At 37.7% G+C, this 23,050-nt stretch overlaps 1 protein-coding gene across 5 annotated transcripts in view; it reads left to right on the top strand.

Annotated features, from left to right (window-relative positions):
* Window positions 1-23,050, top strand: part of lrp6 (low density lipoprotein receptor-related protein 6) — a 275,397-nt gene that overhangs the window by 203,672 nt on the left and 48,675 nt on the right. For 4 of the 5 annotated variants that reach the window (XM_065253367.2, XM_065253369.2, XM_073815902.1 and 1 more), the window contains 3 exons: window positions 13,401-13,631; window positions 13,710-13,849; window positions 14,013-14,110. In XM_065253367.2, the coding sequence (XP_065109439.1) occupies window positions 13,401-13,631; window positions 13,710-13,849; window positions 14,013-14,110 (469 nt within the window). Of the gene's footprint in view, window positions 1-13,400; window positions 13,632-13,709; window positions 13,850-14,012; window positions 14,111-15,334; window positions 21,100-23,050 lie in introns of those variants that run through there. The other variant, XM_065253370.2, reaches the window with a different exon arrangement.

The raw sequence follows: 23,050 nt of genomic DNA, 5'->3' as shown, positions 1-23,050 counted from the left end.
CCCAGAGCTATTAAGCCACGCCCCTAGCAACAATTTTGGGTACCCTAGCAACATCTCCCATAGACTACCATTATAAAAAGCCCAGATGGATATCTTTGCACCAGAGTGTCATAGAGACATAGGGGTGGGCTCATTTTACTCAGGCATCCAATCAGTCTCTTAGGATTCTTATTGAGGTATTAAGCCACGCCCCTAGCAACAGAATATGAAGACCCTAGCAACATAATAAACAAAGCCTTATATCTCTGGATCTGAACATCGTAGAGACACAGGGGTTGGACCGTTTTTCTTGTGGCTTGAAGTGTAATCATTATGGGATGCCAATTTTCTCCCTAGCAACCAAACTTAGTACCCTAGCAACGGAATAAACAAAGCCTTATATCTCCGCTTCAGAACATCATAGAGACATGGGGGTTGGACCGTTTTACTTGTGGCTTGAAGTGTGATCATTATGGGATGCCAATTTTCTCCCTAGCAACCAAACTTAGTACCCTAGCAACGGAATAAACAAAGCCTCATATCTCTGCATCAGAAAATTGTAGAGACACTGGGGTTGGACCGTTTTACTTGTGGCTTGAAGTGTGATTATTGTGGGATGCCAATTTTCTCCCTAGCAACCAAACTTAGTACCCTAGTAACGGAATAAACAAAGCCTTATATCTCCGCATCAGAACATTGTAGAGACACGGGGGTTGGACCGTTTTACTTGTGGCTTGAAGGGTGATCATTATGGGATGCCAATTTTCTCCCTAGCAACCAAACTTAGTACCCTAGCAATGCAATACATGTTAGCTTCATGCTAGCTTCCTGCTAATCATGCTAGCTTCATGCTAGCTTCATGCTAATCATGCTAGCTTCATGCTAATCATGCTAACTTCATGCTAGCTTCATGCTAATCATGCTAACTTCATGCTAGCTTCATGCTAATCATGCTAACATCATGCTAACTTCATGCTAATCATGCTAGCATCATGCTAGCTTCATGCTAATCATGCTAGCATCATGCTAATCATGCTAGCATCATGCTAGCTTCATGCTAACTTCATGCTAATCATGCTAGCTTCATGCTAGCTTCATGCTAATTATGCTAGCATCATGCTAGCTTCATGCTAATCATGCTAGCATCATGCTAGCTTCATGCTAATCATGCTAGCATCATGCTAGCTTCATGCTAATCATGCTAGCATCATGCTAGCTTCATGCTAATCATGCTAACATCATGCTAGCTTCATGCTAATCATGCTAGCATCATGCTAGCTTCATGCTAATCATGCTAGCATCATGCTAGCTTCATGCTAATCATGCTAGCATCATGCTAGCTTCATGCTAATCATGCTAGCATCATGCTAGCTTCATGCTAATCATGCTAACTTCATGCTAATCATGCTAGCTTCATGCTAATCATGCTAACTTCATGCTAATCATGCTAGCATCATGCTAGCTTCATGCTAATCATGCTAGCATCATGCTAGCTTCATGCTAATCATGCTAACATCATGCTAGCTTCATGGTAAATCATGCTACCTTCATACTTAAACATACTAACAGCCAGATAGCCTACTAAACTAAACTTATGTCAAACCGTTTTAAATGTTCAGGCTACGCTTTCTCAAGCCAACATAAAGTTTGTCTTCAAACTTTACTATCTAGTTACTGCAATTATCTAATCAACTAATCACATGGCAGTTGCTTCAATGCATTTAGGGGTGTGGTCATGGTCAAGACAATCTCCTAAACTCCAAACTGACTGTCAGAATGGGAAAGAAAGGTGATTTAAGCAATTTTGAGCGTGGCATGGTTGTTGGTGCCAGAAGGGCCGGTCTGAGTATTTCACAATCTGGGCCCGTATGTATAAAGCCGCTCAGAGTAAAATTTTAGTCTCAAGTGTGTCAAAATTCTAAGAATGACGTCATTTTACTCTTATTCTTAGACTTAAGAATAAGTTTGATTTATAAAGCCTCCTAAGTGTTAAGACTAGCTCTCAGCTCCTTAATTATTTAAGGAGCTGGAGAGGTCTCTTAACTTAGTTAAGAGTAACAAGAGGGCAGCAGAAAGGCGGAGGATCATGCACTTTACAACAAAGAATGTGTTAGAATTACTTTAATTTAAATGTATTTCTATAGCACTTTTGACAAATTTCTGATTGCACTGTTGCAGAGCAGAAAATGTACAATAAATACATGTTAGTAGTATATAGACAGTAGATAGGAATTAATATAACATTATGAAATATAAAGAGTATAGGGTTTTTATACAATGTATATTATATTACACAATATAATATACAGTATAAGATGTATATTAGTGAAACTTATTCAAGTGCTTGCACAGTACCAAGATTTTTTATGGGATTATCAAGACAGCAATGGTATATACTTAAATGGTATATAAATTTGAATGATATACACTGTAAAAAGTTAAAGTTGGATCAAATTATTGATAATGCCTAAAAATGTAATGTTTTTTTTAACTTAAAATTTCTCAGTTTAAGTGAAATAATTAAAGTAAAAAAAAATTAAATATTAGGTGTTACGAAATTGAAGTAAGTTTTTAAGTAGAGCCGCTTTTACATTTCACAGTATATGATAGATAAATAAAATACCATAAAATGTAAATAAAATCTACAATAAAAATGTGAAGTATCTAAAATATTGCAGTGACACCATTACATGGAAAGTGATATTAATAGAGTATACAACCCTGACCCAAAACATAATGTTAGCAGTGAGCAAGCCAAAGGTGAAAGTGACAAAGATGGCAAAAAATGCAATTGTGTTTAAGTGGAGAAATCCAACTTAACTTGATCGTCTTGTTCAGGCTTGATCATCAAAGTTTTTTTATTGCATTTTCCATTTTTTACAACAAACATATGCATGAAAGCATATAAACTTTATCTACCCACACTCCCTCCCACCCAAATTATCCCACGGTCTCTTTACAAAGGGTACATATGGCACAAAAAGGTTACAAAGAAAACAAAGTCACAGGAATTGTAAAATTAAAAATCAAAGTATTTTTTGTGTGTTTGCAAACTTTAGTCTTTTCTTTATAAACAGCTTGTGAGTAAAATCAAAATTATGTGATACATCATCTTAATTTTTTAAATAGCATTAAGTTTGTCTATTTCATTAACATGTTGAATCTTAATCAAAATACTGCAAAATCGTGTAAAATAAATGCATGTACATTTCGTGAAGCAAATTTAAATTAAAATATTTAAATTCTAATATAATATGAATGTCTTCATGATTCATAAATGTTTGATGTCACATGCTTCTGTGACTGTATAACATTGCCAGCATTCTATTGGCTGATTCAGAGGTTAAGGGCGGCCATTTTAGGTTGAAATTATTGTAGTCCTCAGTTTGCGGCACTTAAGTCAGCACTTAAGAATTAGTTGCTTTCAGCCTCTTTATAAATGTCTCCTACTCTCAGACTGCTCCTACTCCTTACTAAGAATTTTTTGACACTTAAGTCATAGCTTAAGACTCTTCTTAAGAGCATTTCTGAGATGTTTTATACATACGGGCTCTGCTCAGTTACTGGGATTTTAACGAACAACCATCTCTAGGGTTTACAATGGTATGAAAAGGGAAAAACATCCAGTATGCTGCATTGCTGTGGGCGAAAATGCCTTGTTGATGCTAGAGGTCAGAGGAGAATGGGCCGACTGATTCAAGCTGATAGAAGAGCAACTTTGACTGAAATAACCACTCGTTACAACCGAGGTATGCACCACAGTGGTGGTGGTGTAATGGTGTGGGGGATGTTTTCTTGGCACACTTTAGGCCCCTTAGTGCCAATTGGGAATCGTTTAAATGCCACGGCCTACCTGAACATTGTTTCTGACCATGTCCATCCCTTTATGACCACCATGTACCCATCCTCTGATGGCTATTTGCAGCAGGATAATGCACCATGTCACAAAGCTCGAATCATTTCAAATTGGTTTCTTGAACATGACAATGAGTTCACTGTACTAAAATGGCCCCCACAGTCAACAGATCTTAACACAATAGAACATCTTTGGGATGTGGTGGAACGGGAGCTTTGTGCCAACTGCAAGATGCCATCGTATCAATATGGGCCAACATATCTAAAGAATGCTTTCAGCACCTTGTTGAATCAATGACACATAGAATTAAGGTAGTTCTGAAGGCGAAAGGGGGTCAAACACAGTATTAGTATGGTGTTCCTAATAATACTTTAGGTGAGTGTATATGTCTGGTGTACAAATGAAAATTAATGTCAAACTTAAGAACAGCACAGGCTCTTTGTTCTGAGAAATGTTGATTATAACATTCATAATAATAATAACAAGAAAGAGCAGAAACACCTAGCAGAATTCTGTGAACATTTTGTAAACAACAAGAAACGATTTGAATTTATATAATAAGTATAAATAATTTAATTGCCTTCATAGCTTCAATGTGTATGTTATTAAAAAGAATAGGGATGTCCCGATCCGATCACGTGATCGCAAATCGGCCCCGATCACGTGGTTTCGGACTCGATCGGAATCGGACGTTACCTTCCGATCAGGACTCGGATACATATGCAGGGTTTAAATTGGGCCAGGACCGCGCACATACTGAAGGTCTCGCTCTGCTCCGCGCCAGTGTACGCGCTGCGCTGGTGCATGTGAAGTGACGCGAATAATGATGTGTTTTCATTCATAGGCTTCACACACTCGTGCATGAACGACAAAACCGGGTTTTTACCGCTCATTTAAACGACGCGTCGATCGTTTTTGTGTATATGTGCTCAGTTAATATACATCACTACGCAGCTCCGTGTCTCATTCAGAACCTCAAGAACGCGCATTCGCGCAGGAGGATCATATTACACATTGTAGAGATGAGAGATAGAGAGAGAGGTAAGAATGGTGCACACGTCAAAAAAACTTAATAGAAGTCTAGAAACAAAGTATTAAAGTATGTATAGTCATGTCATTCATCCTATTACAATATGTTAACTAGATAACTGGATATAACTTATTGTATAGTTTAATAAAATAATGTATTTTGATTATACAAATTAATTACGACCTAACTATAGTGATTGTTTTACTAACTGCTGCTTAGTGAATCTCTAGTTTGGGAATCTCTATGAATCATGTTGTTTTTCTTGTTAATTGAGTCTTTTTGGGTAGTCTATCTTATGCCTAAAAGTAGTCAAGGAGGTTGAGTCTTATAACTTCCTTCAAAGTTTGATCAATTGTGCATAATGACATGTGCAACAAATGCATATAGGGTGATAGACTCATAGATTTGCATAATTTAAAGTTCAGGTTGTAAAGTTTGGGTCAACCTGTGGCACAGCTTTAAAGCTGAAACTTTATAAAATCCTATCAGAGGTCCAAAATGTCATTGAAACACACCAGTGGCTTTGCTGTCATCAGGATAAAAAACATGTTACCCCTCGAACCCTCCCTCCTAACAGAGCATCCCCACAAAACAAACCCCAATTTAACCCCTGAACATATACTGTATACTATATTCTCAGTATTTTTTAACACATCAATAGTTATGCACTGGCACAGAGTTAGACCCTTTTGACTTCACACAGAAACAGCAATGTGTGCGGCATGACATAAGGAACATCCTGGATCTGTTTTTTTTCCGTCTTCTTTATTCTTTTTTTATGTATTATAAAAGTATCGGATCGGGACTCGGTATCGGCAGATACTCAAAATCAAATGACTCGGACTCGAGGGCAAAAAACCTGATCGGGACATCCCTAAAAAAGAATGCAAATGTTTTCATAAAACTATAACATTAATACCATATTATAGGCACACTTAGTTGGTTTAATAGCCTATTCCTTAAGTATATACAGTTTTGTTCAAAATAATAGCAGTACAATGTGACTAACCAGAATAATCAAGGTTTTTAGTATATTTTTTAATTCCTACGTGGCAAACAAGTTACCAGTAGGCTCAGTAGATTCTCAGAAAACAAATGAGACCCAGCATTCATGATATGCACGCTCTTAAGGCTGTGCAATTGGGCAATTAGTTGAATTAGTTGAAAGGGGTGTGTTCAAAAAAATAGCAGTGTGGCATTCAATCACTGAGGTCATCAATTTTGTGAAGAAACAGGTGTGAATCAGGTGGCCCTTATTTAAGGATGAAGCCAACACTTGTTGAACATGCATTTGAAAGCTGAGGAAAATGGGTCGTTCAAGACATTGTTCAGAAGAACAGCGTACTTTGATTAAAAAGTTGAATATAGGGGAAAACCTATAAAGAGGTGCAAAAAATGATAGGCTGTTCAGCTAAAATGATCTCCAATGCCTTAAAATGGAGAGCAAAACCAGAGAGACGTGAAAAAAAACGGAAGACAACCATCAAAATGGATAGAAGAATAACCAGAATGGCAAAGGCTCAGCCAATGATCACCTCCAGGATGATCAAAGACAGTCTGGAGTTACCTGTAAGTACTGTGACAGTTAGAAGACGTCTGTGTGAAGCTAATCTATTTTCAAGAATCCCCCGCAAAGTCCCTCTGTTAAAAAAAAGGCATGTGCAGAAGAGGTTACAATTTGCCAAAGAACACATCAACTGGCCTAAAGAGAAATGGAGGAACATTTTGTGGACTGATGAGAGTAAAATTGTTCTTTTTGGGTCCAAGGGCCACAGGCAGTTTGTGAGATGACCCCCAAACTCTGAATTCAAGCCACAGTACACAGTGAAGCATGGAGGTGCAAGCATCATGATATGGGCATGTTTCTCCTACTATGGTGTTGGGCCTATTTATCGCATACCAGGGATCATGGATCAGTTTGCATATGTTAAAATACTTGAAGAGGTCATGTTGCCCTATGCTGAATAGGACATGCCCTTGAAACGGGCAAAGTCTTGGTTCCAAACCAAAAAAATTAATGTTATGGAGTGGCCAGCCCAATCTCCAGACCTTAATCCAATTGAGAACTTGTGGGGTGATATCAAAAATGCTGTTTCTGAAGCAAAACCAAGAAATGTGAATGAATTGTTAAAGAATCATGGAGTGGAATAACAGCTGAGAGGTGCCACAAGTTGGTTGACTCCATGCCACACAGATGTCAAGCAGTTTTAAAAACCTGTGGTCATACAACTAAATATTAGTTTAGTGATTCACAGGATTGCTAAATCCCAGAAATTTTTTTTTTTGTACAAAATAGTTTTGAGTTTGTACAGTCAAAGGTAGACACTGCTATTTTTTTGAACACACCCCTTTCAACTAATTGCCCAATTGCACAGCCTTAAGAGCGTGCATATCATGAATGCTGGGTCTTGTTTGTTTTCTGAGAATCTACTGAACCTACTGGTAACTTGTTTGCCACGTAGTAATTAAAAAATATACTAAAAACCTTGATTATTCTGGTTAGTCACATTGTACTGCTATTATTTTGAACAAGACTGTATGTCGCCAAGCATACCTGTTTGTGTATCTGAACTTTTATGTGTAATAAATAAGTCATGAAAAATAACTCAGTCTGTCACTTGTTGCGAGCAGCTTGAGAGGCGGCTGTGTGCGTGTGCCTGAAAGCACTGACTGAAGACAAAAGTGCTCAAGTTCTTTATGCTTTAAAATAGCTTGTATTTGACTTAATGACGTGCAAATGCCAGCTTTGTCAACTGCCTAAAACTTGTGCTAAAGTCTTGTATTGCAGTGTCCAGTTCGCTTGCAGAGCGAAATCATTGTATACTATCGATGTGAATTGGATTCAGTTTATATGCTAATAATGCATTAATCCTGCGAAAGCTGTGCCGAAATTCAGGCCCTGATTATATTGAGGTGTTTTGAAACTTCAGTGTAGTGGATTTTGATTTATTGTCTGATGCTGCCTTTCCTTTGATAGTCTGATGAATGATACACTTTATCAGCATTTTGGCTTTTAGAATGGTTGATTTAGATAAAGATGAAAATGTGTGATATTGAAGTCAATTATCAACCAGGTCAATAATTGGTCGACCCCTACCATGCAGGGTCATGAAGGGATGCATCGTACACATGGGGGCTGCAAGCGGAAAAGTTTGAGAACCACTGTCATAAGTCACCAAATCACAACCAATATTAAAATGGCTGTTGCCTTCTTTTCATGTAAAAGTTAGACAAGTAACACCTGTTCTTGTATTCAGTTTGGTTATCTTTAATGTTTGCATGGTTACTATCATCTATGATTATTCTAGTCGGTTTAATAAAGGTCTGCTTATTAGGGATGTGACGGTTATTAACCGTGAGACCGACGGTTATAGTTGAACACAGTCATTCGAACTCTATAACCACCAAAATCGTGTTATTAAAATATATTTTTTAAAACATTTATTATCATAGAGAATGTTTAAATACTGATTAAAAACAATTGTTAACAGTCTGTGTTATTAATGGTCTATGTCGTTTCCAACTGTATTTGATTCTTTAGAAGACAGCATAAGTCGGATGTGCAGTGCAGTTAACTCATGAACAATGAGAATATTTCAGGTCAATTGACCGTTCGCAAAGACCCGACCCCCTTAGTTACTGTCGCTATATCCAACAAGATATGCCGGTCTCACGACCCACCATGTTCTCACACAGTGAAAAATACATTGCGGAGCAGAGAAGACACTGACAACGCGCTGAGTCAGGACAGACCAGGTTACTTTTGAAATTAAACATATTAAACAAAGACTCGCCTTTCAATTAATCTCTTCCTTCTAGTTAATTTATAGCATATATAAACATGAATGATCATAAGGAGGAATGTTGTTTTAAACGCGGAAAGGCATCAGTACACTCCGCTTTTCAAGATTCAAATCCTCCAATGTAATCTACTAACTTTCCTCACTGCTTTGAATGGCGAAGAAGTATTATTGGTCAGATCACCTGTCAATCAAGCATCCTGCGAAGGGTCATTTGTTTTAAATGACGGGTTAGAGGGAGATGCTTTCTAGTTTAAAGAAGGGGGTCGTTGGGTTATAGGGAATGTGGAGTTGTAAGTTGTGTCCCATTTCAAGGGCTGCGACCTTATAAGCATGGGCAGGGGCGCTGTAAAGGGGGGGTAAACAATGATGATTCTCTGGGCCCACGAGTAAGAGGGGGCCCAGAGAAGCCCCCAAAATTGTGGTGCTAAAAATATTTAATAGTAATAATTATATACTTTTAATTATTCTATTTGCTGTTTCCTGGTATCATTTTTTTTTATTTGTTTAGGAATCACAAATGTCCGTGGGCCCCTTCCCCCCCTCTCAATTATCATAAAATGGTTCAGTCCGCCCAAATTGTATAATCCAGGCAACACAGCTTGACTTTACTTATAGCGCCGGCAGAATATCAACTTGGCAAAACTCAATTTAAACAGCGCAAAATGACTGCCTGTGGACGTTATAGATAGAAATTATTCTATTTCTGTTTTTATTCACACAATAAAAATTTAAACTAGTTTTAATGAAAATTCATGTAGTTTTAGGAAAAGTCAGGGAGCAGCAAGGCTTTATGATTTATTTAGACAGTTATTGACTATGCAAATTTCAAAACGCTCAAAATGACGCCTTGTTCGTTTTAATGTTAAAGATAATTGCCACACTGCACACACAAAAATACTTAGTAAGAAAGTCATTTTTTGCAGTGTTAAACGTTTAACTAAAACTGGGTATTGTTCTTTTTTCGAAGGTTTTTCTTGACCTAACATGGGGAGAACATTAAGTTCCTTTATCATGCACTTTTTACACTAGAACGGCCACCAGCAGTCATTTTAACTGCAACATTTAAACTTATGCATTGCAAAAAATGATTTTCAAGAAAAATTCTTAGTAGTTTTATCTTGTTTTCAGTAAAAATATTTAAAATTTCTTAAATAAAGATGCTTTTTCATGATGAGCAAAACGACCCAAGAAAATTAATCTAGTTTTTAGACCAAAAATATTAAATTTAAGTGATTGTGCATAAAACAAGCAAAAAATCTGCAAATGGGGTAAGCAAAAAAATCTTGAAAATTTTTCTTAAACACTAAATTTGCTTACCCCATTAGCAGATTTTTGGCTGTTTTTTTTTCACAAAATCCCTTAAATGTAATATTTTTGGTCTAAAAACTAGGTCTGGGTCGTTTTGCTCATCAAGAAAAAGCATCTTAATTTAAGAATTTTTAGATATTTTTACTAAAAACAAGAAAAAAATACTAATTTCTTTTCTTGAAAATCATTTTTTGCAATGCATAAGTTTAAATGTTGCAGTTAAAATGACTGCTGGTGGCCGTTCTAGTGTAAAAAGTGCATGATAAAGGAACTTAATGTTCTCCCCATGTTAGGTCAAGAAAAACCTTCGAAAAAAGAACAATACCCAGTTTTAGTTAAACGTTTAACACTGCAAAAAATGACTTTCTTACTAAGTATTTTTGTCTTGTTTTCAGTAGAAAAATCTAAAAATTCTTCAATTAAGATGCTTTTTTCTTCATGAGCAAAATGACCTAAGTAAATGAGTCTAGTTTTAAGACTAATTAATATACAATTTAAGTGAAATTGTCCTCAAAACAAACAAAATTATCTGCCAATGTGGTGAAAAAAATTGTGAAATAAGATTTCCTTTTTCTTAAACACTTAATTCAAGTAAAATTTTCTTACCCCATTGGTAGTCAAAATACCATAAAAGCGCATGATTTTATGTAAATTAATATGAAAAAAGTCTCAGCTGTTTTGGGGGCCCTGTAAAGATTCTTTTCATGGGGCCCAAAATCCTTAGCAGTGCCCCTGAGCATGGCACCTTAAAGATGAGCACTCGGTCTTTCGAGGTGGAAGCCTCAGAAGTTCGCTAAGAGAACTGAAATGAGACAGTCTAACCTTTGGACAACCCATAATTGGCGTCATCTGCTGCACGCGCCCACCTGATCACCTGTCAGCCGGACACAGCGGAAACGTTTCTGACTTATTAAAATAAATATGCAATCAGAAAAATAATAATCAGAATAAATGTATTTTAGAAAATATGACTCGTTGATGTAGATTAAACTATTCAACATTAGGCTATATTAAATTAATCAACCTTAGAAATATACACATCATAAAAAGAATAATATTAACACAAAACATATTAACACAATAATATGTAACTTATAATACTAAAACAGTCATAAGATTTTTTTTTGATAATACACACTTTTATTTAATAAAGGTTTTAATTGTTTATTTTAGAATATCCAGCCATTATATGCAGCCGTTGCAGGCGCGCAATGAATCTTGGGATAGCCTCGGCTGGTAAGGATCCATTCGTTCTATCCTTAACAGCGCAGAGAAATAAGAACGCATTTTGAGACTTCATTCTAAGCATCCTTTGAATTGTGACGGCCTTACCAGCCTCAAGTCGCACTGCTCTGACGCAATCTGTCTTAAAATACGTCCTATGAAGGTCGCAGCCTTTGAATTGGGACACAGCCGTCGTCACGCCGTGTTGCATTATGGGTAATCCGCCATATTTGCAGGATCGCATCCTATCCCACTGTATTTGAGTTTGTGTGTTGGAGGTTGTGTTTGGATTTTCTGTCGAGATTTTAATAAACTTCGATATGTTTGGTCAGTACTGCTCGATCAAGAACTGCCATAGCAGGTCACACGGTCGTTCAGGGAGGAAACTGAACAACAGAATGTTTTTTCAGCTCCAAAAAACGCCGGATCACGTGGTTTGCCTGCTGCAATCAGGAGAAAACCTTTTTCTTTTCAAAAAATCCCTGCATCAGCGAGAGTGTGTTCGCTGCATTTTTAGTTATTCAGTCATTTGTGATTAATAAATGAAGAACCACTAAATTGTCTTGTTTTAATGCGAACACTGTCAAACTACTGCTCGATCAAGAACTGCCATAGCAGGTCACACGATCGTTCAGGGAGGAAACTGAACAACAGAATATGTTTTTTCAGCTCCAATAAAACACCGGATCACGTGGTTTGCCTGCTGCAATCAGGAGAAAAACTTTTTCTTTTCAAAAAATCCCTGCATCAGCGAGAGTGTGTTCGCTGCATTTTTAGTTATTCAGTCATTTGTGATTAATAAAAGAAGAACCACTAAATTGTCTTGTTTTAATGCGAACACTGTCAAACTAACTTGTAAATGTAAATTATTCATTAATTAATTCATTTCTGATCAACATAACCACATGAGTTATAAAAATAAATCTTTAGACAATTTTGACGATTATAACAAATGTTTTTTTATTAAATGCATCTGCTCAAACCCACTGCTTGTGGCTCTTTAAAATAACAACGTTCGCTAAATATTTAGCATTTTGTTTGTTTTAATAACTTAGCCAAAACAGAAGTGCCATGTCATGAACATATGTGTTGAATCATTGCACCGAATACAACAGAGAATTTTTTTAATAGGATCATTAAGATACGTAGGTATTAATACATTGTCAGTAAATGGCAAATTTCTTTTAGCTGGTTTGCCAACCGTCATAAAACTCCAAAAGAAGAAGTGTGATCTTACTATGTGCTTGAAGGGATTTATAGCTCTTAAATTCGAAGTGGATGCACTCAATCCAAAAACAAGGTAATTGAACAGATATGTGAGCGGAGGTAGTGCGTCTGAATCTGTAATCCAGTCTTGGGCTGCTAAATCATATGGATCTATGTTGTTTATCTCGGACAGTTTGTCCAAATAAAGTTTTTTGGCAGTAGCATATAGTTTCGATAGGGTTCCTTCTCGTTTTCTTTCAACTTCTCGATTTCTTCCGTTCTTCTTCAATTTGGCCTAGTTTTAGCTTAACACACGCACATTGAAATGACATAGCGGTCGGCGGTGCCTCTAAACATGACGCCCCCATCCCATAATGCAACACTGCGTGACGTACCTTCACATTCCCTATAACGGTGAAAGCACATTCACTGCTAATTGTCTTGCTGTTAGTTTTAAATAAACGTAGAGCAAGTAGCTAATCAGTGTCTGCTCTTTTGTCAGTTGTCCTATAACAGACAAATGTTACAACGTGCAAAACGCCGACACCCAACCGATGTGAAGACTGTAGGCATACCAGATGATTGTTTATGAAATGCAGAGATGTAAGAGGCTGTTAAAACATTTACTTACATTTTACAATCTTTATTTTAAAAAAGGTAATTTTTTCAAATCAATGCAAAGGCGCAATCCGAAGCACCCTCGCGCGGGGAGATGCAAATGGGCAGCAGAATTGCCGTGAAAACAAGCGATATCCGAAAAAAGCGATAACATGAAAATGTAAAATATTTAACTCGAGGGAAAAATTAGCATGACACAAAGTTAAATCTAGAGCGAGTAACGTGATGCCTCGCATTTGGTGTGTACGCCCCATTAGTGATAAGATCAAATTTTTTGTGAATACGGGCCCTGATTGTTTGTGATTCCTCATTGCATGTTGTTCCAAAGAAAGAGTTTGTCCTTGATCGTTCATCAGCGTTTGTTTTTTGTTCTAAGATGCCACAGAAGAACCATCTTTTCCTCCAACAAATACCATTGGCTCAATCGTGGGCGTCGTCATGGTCTTGTTCGTGGTCGGTGCCGTTTACTTTGTGTGTCAGCGCATTCTGTGTCCTCAGATGAAGGATGACGGCGAGACGATGACCAATGACTTTGTGGTCCACGGACCCTCGTCAGTTCCATTGGGATATGTCCCTCACCCTAACTCGCCGACAGGATCTCTGCCAGGTGACTCATTAATAAAAACACTTGATACGTGCTGATGATGACCGCAGTGATTTCAGTGCGTTTGTATGTTTGTCTCAGGTATGTCTCGGGGTAAATCTGTCATTGGCTCACTGAGCATCATGGGCGGTGGCAGCAGCGGCCCCCCGTACGATCGTGCTCACGTGACTGGTGCCTCATCCAGCAGCTCATCCAGCACCAAAGGCCCTTACATGCCTTCTGTGAGTCAAAAAAAACCTAATTTGTTCTGATGTTTTAAGATCTCACTGCTGTGTCAGCCAAAGACATTTTAAACATAAAGAAATTTTACTAGTTTCACTTTTTTGAGAACTTTGTTTTTTAACTTTCATTAATGTGTTTTTGTGTCCGTCCGTGTTGTTTCAGATTCTCAATCCTCCTCCGTCACCTGCCACTGTGAGGTCACACTACACAATGGAGTTTGGTTACTCATCTAACAGCCCATCGACACATCACTCGTACAGGTAATTTACACAGAGGTGGAAATTATATACTATTAGCTAAGGATGGGTATCACTAATATTTTAGTGTTCGGTGTCGGTCGATTAATTGAGATTGGCCTATTTTTCAGTGGACTTTTGCACAAGGTTTACATAAGAATGAGGAAACATTACTGTTTGAGCCTCATGATATGTCATTACCACAGAGCTCTAATAATTCAGCTATGATGAAGTAAATACAGTTTAACATTTTTGGTCACCTTTAGGATAACATTCAAAGTAGTTTAAATCACTATAGTTTAGCAGCGTAATGCATTTACATGGAAGACTACAGCTCTGAAGGGGGTGATGTCACTATTCACATGTAAATTAAGTTATTAAAGTTAATTAAGTTACCGTTTTTTCTGGTTCTCATTGCCAGAACTGTGGCCAGAACAGTCAGGGTGGGGGGGCATTCTGTTCATGAGGAGACACTTACTTAACAAACATATTTGAAATACACCAAGTGCCATATTACAACAAACACCAAAAACACATCAAGTTTGTTTTGGGAGCAGTGCATGCACTTATTTAATCAGTATATAATATATAATAATATAATAATCTAATAATAATAATATAATAATCAGTAAAAAACGTCACTTCCGGTTGCCAGCTGGTGGCACTGTGACTATATGTGAATACTGGCATGTATGTGCGTTTAGGTCAAGACTCTTATGGATCATGTGAAGTTTGGGAAAAATCAGACATTACGTAATCAGTGTAAAACATGTCACTTCCTGTTGCCAGATGGTGGAGCTATAACTATAAGTGACTATTGACATGAAGATTTGTTCGGTACAGGACTTTTATTATGATTTAAGTTTGGAACAAATCAGACAAGGCGTAATTGGTGTAAAACATGTCACTTCCTGTTGCCAGCTGGTGGCACTATAACCATAAGTGACTATTGGCATGTAGATGTGTTCAGTCCAGGACTCTTATCAATCATGTGAAGTTTGGGACAAATCCAATATTGCATAATCATTGTAAACATGTATATAAATATATATCTATATCTAAATCTCTATATATCTATATCTATATATCTATATCTATATATCTATATCTATCTATATCTATCTATCTATCTATCTATCTATCTATCTATCTATCTATCTATCTATCTATCTATCTATCTATCTATCTATCTATCTATCACAGTTTATATATATATATATTATAATTAGAATTTTATTTATTTATTAGGGCCCGAGCACCCAGGAGCAAGCCAGAATGGCCTGCACCGAAAGATACGAAGCCCTATTGTCATCCTATGGGATTCATGCGATTGACACCAAACATTGTAAACATGAAGCCGGGACATTTTAGATACTAAATTGTGAAGGGATTTTTGATATTTTGAACGCTGTTCCCATGGCAACGTGTCAAACTTTACAGTAATTTTAAGGCATATTTAAGCCTTACAGTTGCATGTGGTAAACTTTTAAACTACTTCTCCTAGGGAATTAATACAATTGACACCAGAAGTGGTCAACATGATGCGGAGACATTTGTAGATGCTAAATTACAAAGCGATTTTTGATATCTCGAATGCTGTTCCCGTGGCAACGTGTCAAACTTTGCTTTCATTTTCCGGCATATTTAAGGCTGACAGTTACATGCTGTGAACTTTTAAATGCGCCTTCTAGAGCAGAGGTCCCCAACCACCGGGTCGTGGACAAGTAGCCACCGGGTCGCAAGAACGTCCAGAAATTTTTTTTTATAATAGCTACGTAATAGCTTAATCGGGTATTTTGTACTTTTAGAGCATACTTGAAATAATATAAATCATTTCCACCTTTGTACAGAGCCGCAATTTCTCTCTTTCGTGGTCTCTCTTTATCTTTACCAGCGCAGCAGTGATCACATTGCTGTCAGAGTTTGAGCTAAAACACAATCGATCAAAGAATTGCAGAGGTATGACTTTATGAATCATTTGCAAATGTATGTCGCAAATCATGTAAATACGCGGAGACGTTCAACTGTGTGACATCGCAAATGATTGAAAAGTAATTATTTTATTCTTCTGTAAAACAACAGAATTATTTTACTGTAGTAATAATATTTTAACGGCTACACTTTTAATGTAGGTTTAAAAGAAACCTAAACTGTCTTGTGTCAATCATCATTAAAAGCATGATAAAAGGGAGTCTCCGTGCCTCCGCGCCCAGCCGCAATTCTTCTGGCATATCTCCTCCTTCACTGCATTTTTCTTCTGTTCTGTTACTTGAATTTGAGGCTCGAGCCCGACCAAGATTCGAGCTGCCTTCGAGAAGCAAGCCAAGTTCGTTTACTGTTAATTGTTAAGACTAAATGGGCAGGCAAACTGAAACAATGAAAGTAAAAAAAAAAACTATTCTTCAAAATATGGTTTTACAACTCTATATACAATATACTATAAATAAAGCAATTATTAATTTTCCCAATGCATGGTTGTTTGATCTTTCTTCCGTTTAAAACGATATACATTTTGCAGAGTAGTGTTGTTTTTGGCGGCCTGTTTTAATTTTAGTTTTAGTCTAGTCTTTGTGTCAAGCTGACATTTTAGTTTTTATTAGTTTTAGTCAGTTCATACTCTTTTTAGTCTAGTCAAGTTTTAGTCGACTAAAAGTCTGGGCATTTTAGTCTTATTTTAGTCAGAATTATCCTTGACTATTTTTGTCTAGTTTTAGTCAATGAAAATTGTATTTTAGTCTCTTTTTAGTAATGCAATTCTATTTAACCCAGACCCAGTCAATATAGTATAAGTACCTAGCAGTAGTATAGACAAAACCAAAATTTTCTTTTAGCCAAACCCATTAAAAAAAGTTATCTTGTTATATTATACCTTATAGATATAAGAATACATCCCTTTCAGACATGGAAGATGCTTTGATTGGAATTTACTTGATTTGAAGATATATATTTTACTTAATTTTATTTAACCTCTGAGTGAGTGACTTGACTGTAGGTAAAGAGTCTACATTAAAGTCTACAAACAGAGTAGTCTAAGCAGAAACACACACACAGGGCCACTGCTGGTCAGATGGGTGCCATAAGCTGACTTTTACGGTGGTGCCACCTTTAGTTAAAAAACAACAACAAAATTACAACTATAGTAGGCTATGTGTGAGAATAGCACTCTATTAAAATGCTATTGTTATCATTTATAATTGTATTTTGACAGCAACACAAACTACAATTATACAAATATGCAATATAGTATATCTGTATTTGTGTAGCTAATGGCACTATAATGTGACAAAGCTAATTTTACGTGTCAGTATAAATCCAAGCAATTTCGGAGAATTACTAAATATCTTTCTTGTAAGTAAATTAAAAGCCAGCTTTAAAGAAACATCAGATGTCTAGTAACAAAAGCAAAAGTTTGTATGTATGGTTATGTTCTTAATAATACAGCTGTTTGATTGATTTAACACTCAAGCATTCCGTTAAGCAAGTTTAGTTCATTCAAATAATAAACAAGGACACAGACCCTTGTTGTTAGCATATAAGTTATAAAACAACGTCTTTAGCATATATATATTTACCATGCTTCAAAACACAACGCAGCACATGTCATTTAAACGATTGAAGATGCAAACTGGTACATTGTTATATTATTTAACCCTTGTGTGGTGTTCATATTTTTGTTACTAAGACAATGTTTGTGGGTCTGGTGGACCCAGAGCATTATAAGTATCTTAAATCAATGCAGTCATACAAATTTATGTAATAATTGTTTACAGATGTTTACTTTAGCCTTATTGCAAGTAACATAGACAGAATTTATGGTTAATATTTGTCATTTACCACTGGTAGAGGACTATTTATAAACTAAAGTGCCATTCGTTTTTGTGGTAATAGGAAACAAAAGAAGAAAACTCTATTCTGATCCAGATATTGGGGGGAAAACATGTTTATCTTAAATAAGTATAAATGAAACAAAGTTTGTCATCACTGTTGATGTTTAATTCTTTGAACTTTTTGAAATTGTACACATTTGTGTCCGTCTACACAGCACGGGCCCCAACTGAACAGATGCGGTATCATAAGACATCATCCACACTGAACACATAACCTGTTCATGCCAGCCTACACAGCACATAAGAAGCAGATTTATAATGTGTAGCTGTGTTGTGTATGCATTTCTTGCATTTTATACACACATACTGTGTCCATCTATGGATCACACACATTGCAGTACAATGTGTTGCTATTGGCCACAATATATGGATAATATTTTACTTTCTCTATTATTCACTCTCTCTCACACACTCATGCACACAGCTGACATTTGGTCCCCACAATGTGATAAATACCAGGTACAAACACACACACACACACACACACCATAGGTTTTGTGGTAAACCCATGGTTTTACAATGGTAACCAATATACCAAATAACCATAATTTTACTACAATAAAATTATGGATTTTTTTTGTAAGGAGACAAAAGGTAAAGTGTCTGGGACAGTGGGTACAGACAAATGTTCATGCATGATATATAACATGTTGTATGCTTGCGGCATTACAGCAAGAGCAGAAGGACAAAACTCTGACATGCATCCATCACATACGTACAGACATAAATACAAACACACTAATGCACTCCCAGGAGTCCCTGATAGGAGAAAAACAGAGTAAAGTTACATAGCACATTAAATTTTTACACTCTTATTATTCCGGGTCCAGTGGACCCGAACACCACATATGTAATATAAATGTGTAGGGGGGGTACACAGTGTACAGTAAATATAAAGTTGTTTATTTTTATGTTCTCCATAGAAAATGAGCCAAGGCCAATGAATCTGAGGTTGAAACAACCATTAATTGCATAATTTTTCTTTCAGTAAACATTGAAAACGGGTCCCACAGACCCGAACACCACACAAGGGTTAAATCACACAGATGAGTTCGCGGTGCCAGCAGTCAACGCTATACATATTAACAGGCTTGTGAACTCACCTGAAAACGACGCACGGGTTTCATTTTGGACTTTTCGTTTCCATTTGAAGACTTGATGCGGCAGTGTATTCGCGGGCGCAGCTGGCCATCAAACGTGACGTGTCGCGTGTTACTGCGCAAACGGATTGCGTATGATATCAAAGCATCGCGAGAACAGACTGATCTGCATGCTTTCTAATCGCTCTCGTGGTACGTTTACGTATTTTTGCGGATCGATTTGCAGAGCGCCATTGAACACACATGATAATTTGCAGTCAGGTGGCGGGGTGCCAGGAGATGGCTAGACGAAATAACGTTATAACATTTCGTCTCGTCTCGTTTTGGTCAACGAAAATGAAGACACATTTTAGCATAGTTTTTATTTAGTAAACCACTTTTAGTCTCGTTTTTATTCGTCAACAATATTGTATTATACATTTTATTATAGTTTTCGTCACATGACCAGCATTTACGTTGCGTCTAGTCTCGTTTTCGTCACGTGATAAAGGTTCGTTGACGAGGATATTTCGTCATACTTTTCGTTGACGAAAGCAACACTATTGCAGAGGAGTATTTTCAGCACTTTGTTTGAACAGCAACTCGGCGCCACACACACCCCCACCCCGAACCTCAACCACCAAAAATTTTTTAAAGCTGAAACCGGTCCGCGGTGCAAAAAAGGTTGGGGACCCCTGTTCTAGAGGATTCATGCGATTAACACCAAATGTTGTGTCCATGATGCCAAGACATTGTAGACGCTAAATTGCGAAGGGATTTTTGATTTCTCGAACGCTGTTCCCATGGCAACGCGTCAAACTTAACATTTATTTTTAGCCATATTAAAGGCTCTTGGTGAGCTTAAATTACACAAACAATACACGACTGACAACACACCTAAGCGTTCTCATTCCTTAAGCGTGGGATAAAGCTCAGACATGGGCGTGGATCTATAGTGGCTCTCTAGCGCCCCCTTTCGTCTTAAGTGTGCACATGCTTTTACCTAAAATCCTGAAATGTGGTAAGTGCATTTCTCTAATCAAAACAAACAACTTTCAAATTTACCATCATTAGCTCTGCCCAACAGGGACAGATTTAATGCAGATTTTTGGACATTTGGATGCTCCTTCTAGAGGATTTATGCAATTTGACACCAAACGTGGTAAACATGATGTGGAGACATTGGAGATGCTAAATTGCGAATGGATTTTTGATATCTCGAACGCTGTTGCCATGGCGACATGACACATTTATGCCGAAATCACAGAAACAGGAAGCGTTTTATATCTAAGGCAAAAAGTATCTTATTGTGATGAGACGCGGTGTGTATGTTCAGCAAAGGATTTCGATCGCATCGATGTGCCTATTGTGAGTCTTGGGCATAGGGCCACCAGCAGGCACCAGGAAGTTAGTGGGTCATAGAGGGGATATGTTGACTGTTGTATGCGGTAAACTTTTAAATACTCCTATAGGATTCATGTGATTGACACCAAACGTGGTCAACATGATGCCGAGACATCACCGAAAGGTGCGAAGCCCTATTGTTTTTCCTCGAATGTATTAAAAAAAAAATTTTTACATTTTTTTTTTTACATTTTGGGGCATTTTGGGTGCCTTAACATACTCAAAAACTTCAGAGTCGTCGGCCATTAGGATCTGGCAAAGGCTGGAAGTCTGGAGTGGCAGGGGGGCTGTGTAGCGCCCCCTGTAATGCAAAAACAAACATTGTTGCACAGATCGGGCAAACATGTACGCACATGTACGAGAGTTGGTACCCATATAGATCTCATCGACCCAAACAACTTTCGCCCTCTAACATTTAAGCTCCGCCCAACAGGAAGTCGGCTATTTTGGATTGTTTAAAAAATGCATTTGTTGAACTTTTAAATACTCCTCCTAGTGGATTCATGGGATTGACACCAAACGTGGTGATCATGATGTCGAGACATTGTACTTGCTAAATTGCGAAGGGATTTTTGATATCTCGAATGGTTCTGCCATGGCGAGGCGACGAATTTATGGCGAATTTAGAGAAACAGGAAGTGTCTAATTTCTAAGGCAAAAAATATCTTATTGTGATGCCATGCAGGGTGTTTGTTCGTCTGAAGATTCCGAACGCATCGATGTGCCTATTGTGACTCCCGGGTATAGCGCCACCACCAGGCGCCAGGAAGTGTGTCAGTCACAAAGCTGGATTTTTTTTGCCAATTCCATGCTATGCTCTTTTAAATACTCCTTCTAGAAAAATCATGCAATTGACACCAAAAGTGGTAAATATGATGCCGAGACATTGTAGATGATAAATTGCGAAGGGATTTTTGATATCTCAAACGCTGTTCCCATGGCAACGCGTCAAAGTTTACTTTCAATTTAAAGTCATATTTAAGCCTTTCAGTTGACGCCGATGTTCCTTTAAATACTCCTTCTAGGATATTCATGCAATTGACACCAAAAGTGGTCAACATGATGCCGAGACATTGTAGATGATAAATTGCAAAGGGATTTTTGATATCTCGAACGCTGTTCCCATGGCAATGCGTCAAACTTTACTTTCATTTTAAAGGCTTATTTAAGCCTTTCAGTTGACGCCGATGTTCTTTTAAATACTCCTTCTAGAATATTCATGAGATTGACACCAAAAGCGGTCATCATGATGCCGAGACATTGTAGATGATAAATTGCGAAGGGATTTTTGATATCTCGAACGCTGTTCCCATGGCAACGCCGCAAACTTTACTTTTATTTCAGGCATCTTTAAGGCTCTTGGCGTGCTTAGTTGAACTTTATATTTGGCACACACATCAGAATTGTCGGCTGTTAAGTGTTGATAAAAACGTCAGATAAAGGCGTGTCTATTTAGTGGCTGACTATCGCCCCTTTTTTTCCAAATAATGGGTTTTCTTTTAGCTACAGTCCCCAAATGGCTCAGTAACAACATTAAATAGCCCACTGATATTTACCGACTTGATGCCCTTGCCCACCGTGCATCGTTTTCTCGGACGCACCGTGTAGCGGTAAAAAAACGTGCGAGGGCCCGCCATTGCTGCTTGCAGCTATATTTTTTCTTCTTCTTCTTCTCCAAAATTGATCGCATTTTTGAGGGCCTAAACATACCCGAAAACTTATGAAAATTTGCACACGTGTCAGAAGTGGCGAAAATTTACATGTAGTATAGGTGTCAGAAGTGGGCGTGTAAAAATGGCTCGATAGCGCCACCTGCAAAATTTCAAGAGAACAGCCCCCCCACTACAAAAAACGTACAGATACGAAATTTGGTAGGGTCATCAATCACCCCAAGACCTTCAAAAAAGTCTCTTGGAGCTAAGCTCTAAACCCCACAGGAAGTCGGCCATTTTGAATTTTCTCTCTCATTTTTTGACATTTCGTCATACTTTAACGAACTCCTCCTAGAGATTTAATCCGATCAACATCATATTTGGTCAGTCTCATCTAAAGGCCTTTGCGATGCTAAATTGCGGAGCTTTTGACTTTTCGTTGGAGGGCGTGTCCGTGGCGGCCTGACAAAGTTCAACATTTTCGCCAAGAAACAGGAAGTTGTTATATCTCAGGCATACAATGTCCAATCTGCCCCACACTTCACACGTTTGATAAGGGTCTTGACCTGAATACATTTTAATGCCAATATTCAGCTTCAGTCATAGCGCCACCTAGAGGTAGCAGGAAATGCCATGTTTCACGCTGTGATTTACTGCTCTAAGAGATTTAATCAAATCATCATCATATTTGGTCAGACTGATGTTAAGTCCTTTGCCGTTATAAATTGCGAAGATCTTGACTTTTCGTTGAAGGGCGTGTCCGTGGCAGCCTGGCAAAGTGTAATATTTCGCCATGAAACAGGAAGCTGTTGTAATTCGGGCATACATTATCCAATCTGCTCCCGACTTCACAAGTTTGATAAGGGTCCCGGCCTGAACACGTCAATATAACAATAATCAGGTACAGTCATAGCGCCACCTGCTGCACACAGGCGGTCTGGC

Source organism: Paramisgurnus dabryanus, chromosome 1 (genome assembly GCF_030506205.2).
Source record: "Paramisgurnus dabryanus chromosome 1, PD_genome_1.1, whole genome shotgun sequence".
Lineage (NCBI taxonomy): Eukaryota > Metazoa > Chordata > Actinopteri > Cypriniformes > Cobitidae > Paramisgurnus > Paramisgurnus dabryanus.
Note: the sequence above shows the minus strand (reverse complement) of the source record. Positions and strands in the feature narration are given on the sequence as shown.